Source organism: Abramis brama (genome assembly GCF_963993115.1).
Source record: "Abramis brama genome assembly, chromosome: 2".
Lineage (NCBI taxonomy): Eukaryota > Metazoa > Chordata > Actinopteri > Cypriniformes > Leuciscidae > Abramis > Abramis brama.
The window spans coordinates 14,657,568-14,666,678 of record NC_139964.1 but is presented as its reverse complement, the minus strand read 5'-3'; the positions used below and the strand labels follow the sequence as shown (position 1 = coordinate 14,666,678).

Below are 9,111 nucleotides of genomic sequence, written 5' to 3'. Positions count from 1 at the left end.
GATGAGTGCCGGCACCGCAGAAGAATTTCGTCCATCTCTAACCACCAGGAATCCACACTCAGGCAGATTAATACCCATAGTTTCCACTGGTAGTTCAAGATAACCCAAATACGGGATGTCCAATCCATTAGCGGCAGTAATTCTCAACTAACCGGATGTGGGAAGCATATCCTTATCTTCACCTGCCAAGTGTTCTTTAAAGAAGTGCGCAGAAATTGTACTGACTTGGCTCCCCGTGTCAAGTAGACATGATACATTCACACTTCCAATTTTCAGGTCAACTACTGAACACCTTCCCACAGCATGTCAGAGTAATCGATCACGATTTGAGTCAAGGTAAGTTGAGCCAATAGCTTGCCCTCGCATCGCCTGGCTCATAGCGACCGAGGGTGTGCATTTCCCTGCTGTAAGGAGGATGACTCATCGTCCTTGACAGCCGGTTTGTTTTTTCTCACACAATTTTTCGCTATGTGTCCGACACCATTACACTTAAAGCAAATAGGTTGGCCGTCATCAGAAAATCTAGGCTGCATTGTAGATTTAGGACGGTTTAAAGATTCTGGTTTAGGGTAGTGTAGAGTCAGCCTCTGAACAGCTTGAGTTAACTCCCCTATGGCTTTGCCCTGCTCTGCTACTACTTTCAGAACATCATCAAGAGTAACAGGGCTTGCTACAGGCATCACCATAGCCGCACACTGAGCTTCTGTAGTCTCAGAGCTTACACTACAATTACTGGCTACCTTACTAGCACGTTATTTGGTATCTTCAAGAGACCACATTAATGCTTCATCCCTGACTTCAATCAAAGTGCACTGTGGCTTGTCCCTTACCAACTTACGAAGTTCCCTTCGGAGTGCTACATCCCTGACTCCCTCAGTGAACTGGTCTCGTAGAGCAACATTAGCATTGGCAATGGCATTAGGAGACTGCTTTAAAACAGTATTTAATATCTGTGAAAGGGCATGAGAGTATGTACGGAGGTCTTCACCCTCCAGCTGTTTGCGAGTATAGAATGTCTGTAATAGCTGGGCCGGACTACGTTTTTCTCTAAAGGCCGCTCTCAAATACAAGATGATGTCCTCTGTTCGTGGAGACTGTCCTCCTTGCCTTAACCTAACCTCTTCCACAGCAGCGCCTTTAAGCAGGGAAAGAACAAAATCAGCTTGATCTTCAGGTGTCTGGTTTCTTACAAGCAGTACTCTTTCCACCTCTTCAATAAACTCATCCACATTTCTACCATCTTTGCCAAGTTCGCCACTAAAGGGCTGAATATGACGTTCCCTGGGCACATACACATAGGACCTAGTTGGTTCTCTACTCAGGTTGGCAATAGCTGCCATAGCTTCAGCATGTTTTCTACTGAGCTCTTGTATCTGTTCTTGCACACTAGCCACTCCCCCTGCACTAGCCACACCATGTACTTCCGCAGCCTCTTCCTTTGGCTGTAACATGTTGATGAAATTTTAAGAGTCTTTTCACAGTCCTTTCACCAGCACAAAGTCCTTGTTAAATGCTCTTTGTTTCTCAGTTCAAAGGATATGCTGTCCGTAATGTATATCTAACACTTTCTTCCTCTTCTGCAGAAGACCCGTCACTGGCTCCCGATCCGCAGCCACGCTTATAGTTCAGCAGCAGACAGCGATGTCTCCTCTTCCTCCAGCTACCCGTCCCTTGGCCTCAAAACCCTCGGCCGACGTCTCCAGCAGCTGGACGAACACTGCACAGTTGACCACTCCTACTGCGAGTCCTGCAACTCAAGTACCAGCCACTACCGTATTCAAAAAACAAAACAAAAAACGCTCTACTCTATACTGCTCCCGACCGTCAGATGACCCCACTCCTGGTGCCAAAAATGTAACCGGGTGGTCAGGAAAAAGAAACACACACAGCAACAGATTAATTGGTTTTATAGGGGTTTTATCTGACTGCTGTTTATTTCCTTAAAAGAAGTTACAGCGGTCGGCGGAAACACACAGCTGAGCAAAATAAATAAATAAATAAAAGTCAATAAAAAGCAAGAAAATAGGTAAGAAGCAAAATTACTAAATTCGAATTATTACTCAAAGAGTTACACAGTGTAATGACACTGTAGACTTATAGAAAAAAAAATAAAAAAAATAATAATAATAATAATGTGATGTTTCACTGGTTCCAATGCAAAAAAAAAAAAAAAAAAAACTTAGATTACCCACAGATGAACACTGGTTGGAAACCAGTGTGAAACAAACACTCCCAAATAGTTTACTTTGGGGTGAACATGACCAAAAATATCTCCTACTTAATCAGCTGTATCGACAAAGTCCAAAAGAACACTTAAATCTTTTTCACTTCACCAAAATCCTGAATCCTTATACAAAAATGGTCAAAGAAATGAGGTAATGACACGGTAAAGAATACGGTAGTGCTATGGTACAAAGAAGAGATAAAAGAAACACATTAATAAAGTCATCTCATCTTTGCTCTCACAATAACCACCTTTACCACATGAACACACATTGTTAAACATTAAAACAAGAGTTTTAGTAGCACTGATAACATTTGTACCATTCCAGATACTAACACAACAATAGAGAAATACTGAACTTACACTGGAAATGTCCACTATCACCTGACACGAGGTTCACGTGGATCACACACGATCCGATCTCATCTACAAAGAATCACACCTCAAAAGTTTACACAAACAGGTCTCTGGTTCCCTTGGATATCAAAGAAAGGTTTTACAGTAATATTTACCCAGAAAGACAGCATCACTTCATAATAAATCTTCCCGATGCGCACACAACGACATTGCACTCGGCTGCTACATCAGATTATCACGAAATGGCTGTTCTGTTCACGCACATGCAAACAGGAAATCTCGCGAGCAGAGATCGGTGATCTCTTAAAGGGGCCATACCCTGTTCTAACACACATTAAAAAAACATGCTGTATTTATACCTCTGGCCACATTAGAATGATCATTTCTACAAATATATGCCACCAAAAATACGACCTGAGGAGCTTTAGCACTCTCTCCCAGTAGGCTACAGATATATTCAGTCAGAGAAACAGAGGAAGCCCCCCCAAAAAAGTTGCTTTATTTTATGATAGTCCGGTATAAAGAGACGAGACGTAGGCTACTGACAGATAACATAAAAACATGATTGTGATAGCCATTTTATGATTTGTCTGATTTCTTCAAGCGTTCACTGTTTTTTACTATGCGTATCTTCAAACATAGGCCCTATGTTACTATGTTTACTATGGTAATGTTTAACGTGCACAGACTTTTGAATCACGTATAAATATTTCTACCTTATACGGTGATCAGAATCCACATCGGATCACAAACAGAAGGCCTTCAAACATGAAAGTTAAATTTAAGTTAAGTTAAAACAATGAGTTAAATTATTTTAAAAGTCTTTAATGCTGACAGAATCATCCGGCGCTGCCGTCTCCAGACTCAGGTAAACTCCTCCTCTGTTCGTAACCACTACTCTAGCCCGAGCTGGCCCGCTTTGGCCCAAGGTATTCGACGGGCCAGAAATCCTGGCCGTTGGCCCCGATCAAGCCCCGGAAGTGACAGTGGAAACACGACTAGCCCTGGCACGCACTAACACGCCCAGCCCTGACCCGACAGTGGAAACGCGGCTGACTCACCTCCACTCAAAACGGCCAATAGATAAGCAATAGGCTACATTTTTTTTTAATGAACGTTCTGGTGAACCTTGATCTGAAGGAGAACACAAGACATCACCTTAGGTCAGAATTAGCCAAAAAATAGCAAACATTTTTCTGTTTTAATTTATCATCAGATGGACAGATCGTTTCTCAGGGGAGGCAGGGCTTATCCTATATCCTATCCCTGCCTCCCCGTAGACACGCCCCTGGTTGCAAGAGGGAATAAACTAGACTGAAGGCCTACTGCACTGCATGCATGTTAAATTGCATGTAAAATACATGTTAAATTAATTCTGGCAATAAAAGTCTCCTCTAAACTTCAAGAACATGACTTCCACCAGCACTTTACACCTCCACTGCTGCTCATGTGAACACATTCACTCTCTCATTAGAGGAAGAAACGTCTGTCAATTCGAATAACTAAAGAAGTGCAAACAAGTGTCACCAGCAGGTGGTGCAAAGACATGGAGAACAAAATCACTGATTCACAAAACATATTAAAACTACTTAACTTTATATAAAAAAACTATATAAATATTTCCATTTTTGCAGCTTACTAAATGTATACCTTTTTTTGTACACAATTATCATGGTAAATGATATACCACTAATTAGCTGTTCTTGCAATATTAATTTTTATTGGGCAATTTATTTACAGAATACAGTAAAATCTCTAGAATCTGGAGTTTCAACAGTTTGTCTTCTAAATTTTTGAACATTACAAGGATGTGTCAAGTATGTTGTGGATTTTAAGTACTTGAAAAGTTTTGTATTCAATTTCAAAATGGCCAGTTCATCTTGTCTTTTATCATGACAGGGGTCGCTGGAATACCTTACTTGATTGTGGCAAAATGTGATATTCACCCATAATATTTCTGAATAACGACCGTTGCACAATAACATCATAATTGACCGTTCATAATACGTCCTACATAGATGTGCTCCTCTTTCTCCTCCCGCGAACGTCACAAATATGATAATCAACTCGTATTTGAAGGAAAAGTGTTTTTTTTAAGTAATTTCGCCCGCGTTTTCTCTGGCGGGCTGCAGTCTCGATCCGAGCGGGGGATTGAAAACCCGAAGTGGATTTCGAGCGGTGGATTACATGACGCTTTGAGCGGGGAGGGGAATATCTGTCGCTCCGCTCCACCCGTTTATACTATTCCAGTCCGGCTTTCAGTCTGTGTTTCGGTTAGTCACTCATGATGAGTTGCTTCTGTTGGAAGTAGGAACTAGTTTCGTCGTCGTAGAAGGAATACGTAAGTGAAGGACTTGTTAACTGAAATATTGTTGTTCCGAACAACAGCAAGATTGGGAGAGTAATTTAGTTTAGTATTATATTCATTGGGCTAAATAATTCAACTCAATTCAATTCAATTCATATTTATTTGTATAGGGCTTTTCACAATACACATCATTTCAAAGCAGCTTCATAGAAAGTGCATGAGTCCATATTACAATTTAGAGTGATCTGTTATCATGTAACTAAGTTATCAAAGTCTCTAACTGTCTTAGTCTCTGGCATGTAATGCACTTTAAAATTTATTAGCCTATGCTGTTAATCTGCTGTACTGAATGACAGAAAAGTGTGTAAGACATGTACTTAGAGCCTATTTTTTCTGCCTTTCATTTGAAACATAAACAATACTTAGATGATTAAAAACATTCTAAATGAAGTACACTGTAAAAAAAAATTACATCCCCAAGTCAAAAATTTCAAGTGACCGATAACATCTAAATTTTTCAATTAGTCTGACGTATTATTTCTCATTTAGCCAATGTTAACAGACAAGAATTTCACTTGGGCCAATTGAAAAATTTAGATGTTATCGGTCACTTGAAATTTTTGATTTGGGAGGGTTAGAAATTTTTTAAAGTAAGCTTCATATGTGATAAACAAGCATAAAGTAAAAACACACTTCAGTGATTACAAACTTTGCATCAATTCATTAACCTTTTACTACCATTATTACCATTTTCGCCGAGGCATCCATCTATAAAATGATCCTTAAAATACTTCAGTTATACGTCATGACACTCCTGTCAATCATTCAGGGCTCCTCCCACAAAGAGATGCATAAATGCTGTAATATTTACTGTATCCAAAACACTACATCCTCTTCTTGTTAGTCTGAATAAGAAAGAAAGGAAGTGAAAACATTAATAATGAAATATTTAAATAATAGCATCAACAACATGTGTAAAGAGGAAAGGCTAATAGATTGGGTTTTGTCTCTGTCTAGTGGGTATTCTTACTTACTGGAAGATTTTCATACAGAGACCAGTCCAGTTCAGGTTTACAATCATCAAGTTGAGCAGTCTTTATGAATGAAGACAAAGTAAAAACAGGAGTGTGTTATTTAAATTCCCATATTCTTAGTCAATATAGACATTTCCACACTAAAATTAATCAGTGTATCATTCGTTGAGTCGTTTTTTGATTTAATATTGAAAAAGTAGGAAAATGAGAAAACCTTTTTCAACCTACCAAGCTGATGCAAAGCATAGGTGAATTTATATCTACACAGAAGAGAGCCCTGTCTAGGCTCTTCCCCGGTACGGGTTTTGTCGAGCCATTCGTTAGTCTGGTTGTTTGATGAGAAAAAGATGAAATGTAGTTGCAATAAACGAGATAAGAATCCGCACATCAGCAGCAGCAGCAGCGGAGGACTCTTATTCTGCAGTGCAGAACTGAGGAAGAACTGATGACGGATCAGTATGATCTTCGGCTGACAAATCAGAGGAAGGGGGCGTTTCATTCCCGTTCACGTGTAGAAATCGAATATTCAAGCTGTTTATTAATTTTTCTACCTCAGAACGAAAAATCAAGCAGAATTCTTGTTTTTTAAGGAACTTAAAAGGAACTGTTTTCTCATTTTTCTACTTTCAATATTTAATAAAAAAAAAAAAAACGACTGAACGAATGATGCACTGATTGCCATTGAGCGTTTGAGTGTTTAATTTATTTTGGCTAAAAGTGAAGAGAGTTTAGTCTTCTGTAGGAAACACTTACCGTTACATTCTCATACACAAGATCACTCAATTCAACATCATAAGCGTTGCGTCTGTCATGATCAGGTCTGAGATGATTCATCTTTGCCATGAAAGAAAAAATCTGAATAGTGAGAAAATAAATTATATCTATAAACAGCTCACTAGATAAAGTCTCTGCTACATTCAGACTTTCAATATTTTAGATACAATTCATTTAGATATTATATCAACTTCTGATAATCTTTCTCACCTGAGACTCCTGTGTGTCATTCCTCTTTTTCATCCTCCTGGTTCCCCTTTAAAGACAGTGATTTGACACAATTACAACCAATCAGAATTTATTTGATGTTTAATACACAGCTATGAGTAAAGAGACTTATCTATAGGATGGGCTGTTTTGAATGTGATGAAATGTGGTGTATCTTCAGGATTTGCTGCAGTAATGATGTGAGCTTCAGACTTCCTTATTCAATAATAAAATGTTTTATAATAATTTATGTTCCCATAATTGATCGTTGTTTAAAGGTACATTATGAAAAAATGACATAATATCCGCGTTATCCCTGGTTTCCGCTTGTACTGCCATAGTAACCATGGCGACAGATGTGGGCAACGCACACGCTGTTGTTTCGTTCAAACGTTATGGACTATGGCAAGCAGACTTTGAGACAAAAGGAGAACTAAAACGAGGATCAATATCAGCGTGGCGTTTACGAGATCCTGAGAGCTCCACGTCTTCGACTTGACAGACGTCGCTCTTGCATGTACTTTATTAGACAGGTGAGCAAATGTACGTAAAACTAATATCAATGTTATATAGCTCAACATGATGAAATGTTAGAATATGATTAGTATGTTATTCTAATGTTTATCTAGCTTACTGCTAGTCTCATTTAGCAAATAAACTAACAGATATAATAATATTATAATTCACCACACTCAAATGCAGTTTAGTATGATAGTGTAACATTAGACCAAGTGAAACAGCGCTGCGTTACCTCACAAGTTTAATTCATCAAATAAACTGACCTGTGTGAGTAGTAATTCTGCACTTGCGGGTAAGTTTGTTCGATATAATTAAATGTCTTTATTCCTTTTTATCCGCAGGACTCGTGTGTGGAGCTGATATCTGTCTCTCATTAGAAACCGAGCCCTGCTTCATTCCACAGTCATGTTAAAAACATCAATGCATTCACTCATCCATAGACATTATTAGATCTATCAGCATGACAGCAAATCCCATTATTCCGCTTATCACTGCGTCATCAACCTACGCCTTTGTTATTGTAAGAGGTTAGCGACCCCTAGCGGCGAAAACAAATGACATATTGTAGCTTTAAAGTAATGATCAATTAATCGATTAATCGTTGACCTCTTAATTCTGAAGCTGGGGGTGCTACTATGGGTACGTTTACACGACAACGATATGCTTAAAATGGTGTAACGCAAAGCACATGATCAGACGGCGTGTTGATTAAATTACTGAGATTACCCCGTGATCAAATCCCCCTCTAGTCTGGGACCTAATCAACTTACTGGAACCCTCATTTACAAACACCTCTATTGTCTCAAGAGTCCGACGCGCAAAACGTCCAGACCGATTGGCGCCTCACTATGCCTCACTATCCGCATAAATCAATTGATCCCTGATCCAAAGAACCCTAATCTATTCCTGTGTCAACACACAGCCTTCTGTTCACTGTTTCGGCTAAGATTTGCGACCAGCAAAACGCCAGTCGGACTGGAGATTCTATTACCCCTGGGGATTTTCACAGCATCGAACATCTCACAAACAAGCCACAACTGTTAACAGATGTTCACCAAAAGGCCATTGATTGTAAAACGCACATACATACATACACTCATACATACATACTGATTTTCCCCTTGAGGGGGGAAGAACGCAGTTCACGCGGGGGACACAGCCTCGTGAACTGAAGATGACTTTACGCACACACACAAAACACAGAGAAACTCACATCCCTGGACATTGTGATCAAAATCACTCTTTTCTATATATTTTTGAAATGTATTCGTGTGGTATGTCATGGTCCTTATATGGAAGACCATTATAACTAAGTTTTATGATATAATCAAAAGTGAAATGCTTATTATTATTAAGAACCATGTAACTGTTTGTTATTAACTGATATAATCACGATCCGTGGTATCGTTTTGTTCCAGAAATCCCAACGGTTTTGAATCTTTAACACAAAATATCAGAAAATGTGTTATTCGACTAAATACCAGCGGTATTGTTGATAAGAACGGAATTATAATTCCAATATCTAGTATGAAGGGCGTATACACCTCAAAGCGTCAGAAGGTTGGGCCCAATACGTTGTTAAAGACGATTGGCCTACAGGCATGAGGGGGCGTGAGATTGGCCCCTTCAAAATGTCGTGTTTCCCTCCTCTCATTTCAGTCCGCCAGAGAGAGAAAGAAGACACGCCT

The 9,111-nt window shown here is 39.3% G+C and overlaps 1 protein-coding gene and 1 long non-coding RNA gene across 4 annotated transcripts in view; both read right to left on the bottom strand.

Moving 5' to 3' along the window:
- Positions 1–937: 937 nt before the first annotated feature.
- Positions 938–2,838, bottom strand: LOC311078276. The gene is made up of 3 exons (XR_014605106.1): positions 2,737–2,838; positions 2,588–2,650; positions 938–2,404 (listed from the first exon to the last, which is right to left on the bottom strand). It is a non-coding gene; the product is annotated as an uncharacterized lncRNA (long non-coding RNA).
- A 2,194-nt stretch (positions 2,839–5,032) lies between these two features.
- The window catches only part of LOC311077719 (B-cell receptor CD22-like), a 22,417-nt gene continuing 18,338 nt past the window's right edge, over positions 5,033–9,111 (bottom strand). For 2 of the 3 annotated variants that reach the window (XM_084106331.1, XM_084106329.1), the window contains 4 exons: positions 6,908–6,953; positions 6,677–6,778; positions 5,924–5,983; positions 5,033–5,794 (listed from right to left, as the gene is read on the bottom strand). In XM_084106331.1, the coding sequence (XP_083962457.1) occupies positions 5,774–5,794; positions 5,924–5,983; positions 6,677–6,778; positions 6,908–6,953 (229 nt within the window). In that variant the 3' untranslated portion in view covers positions 5,033–5,773. The remainder of the gene's footprint in view (positions 5,795–5,923; positions 5,984–6,676; positions 6,779–6,907; positions 6,954–9,111) is intronic. The other variant, XM_084106330.1, reaches the window with a different exon arrangement.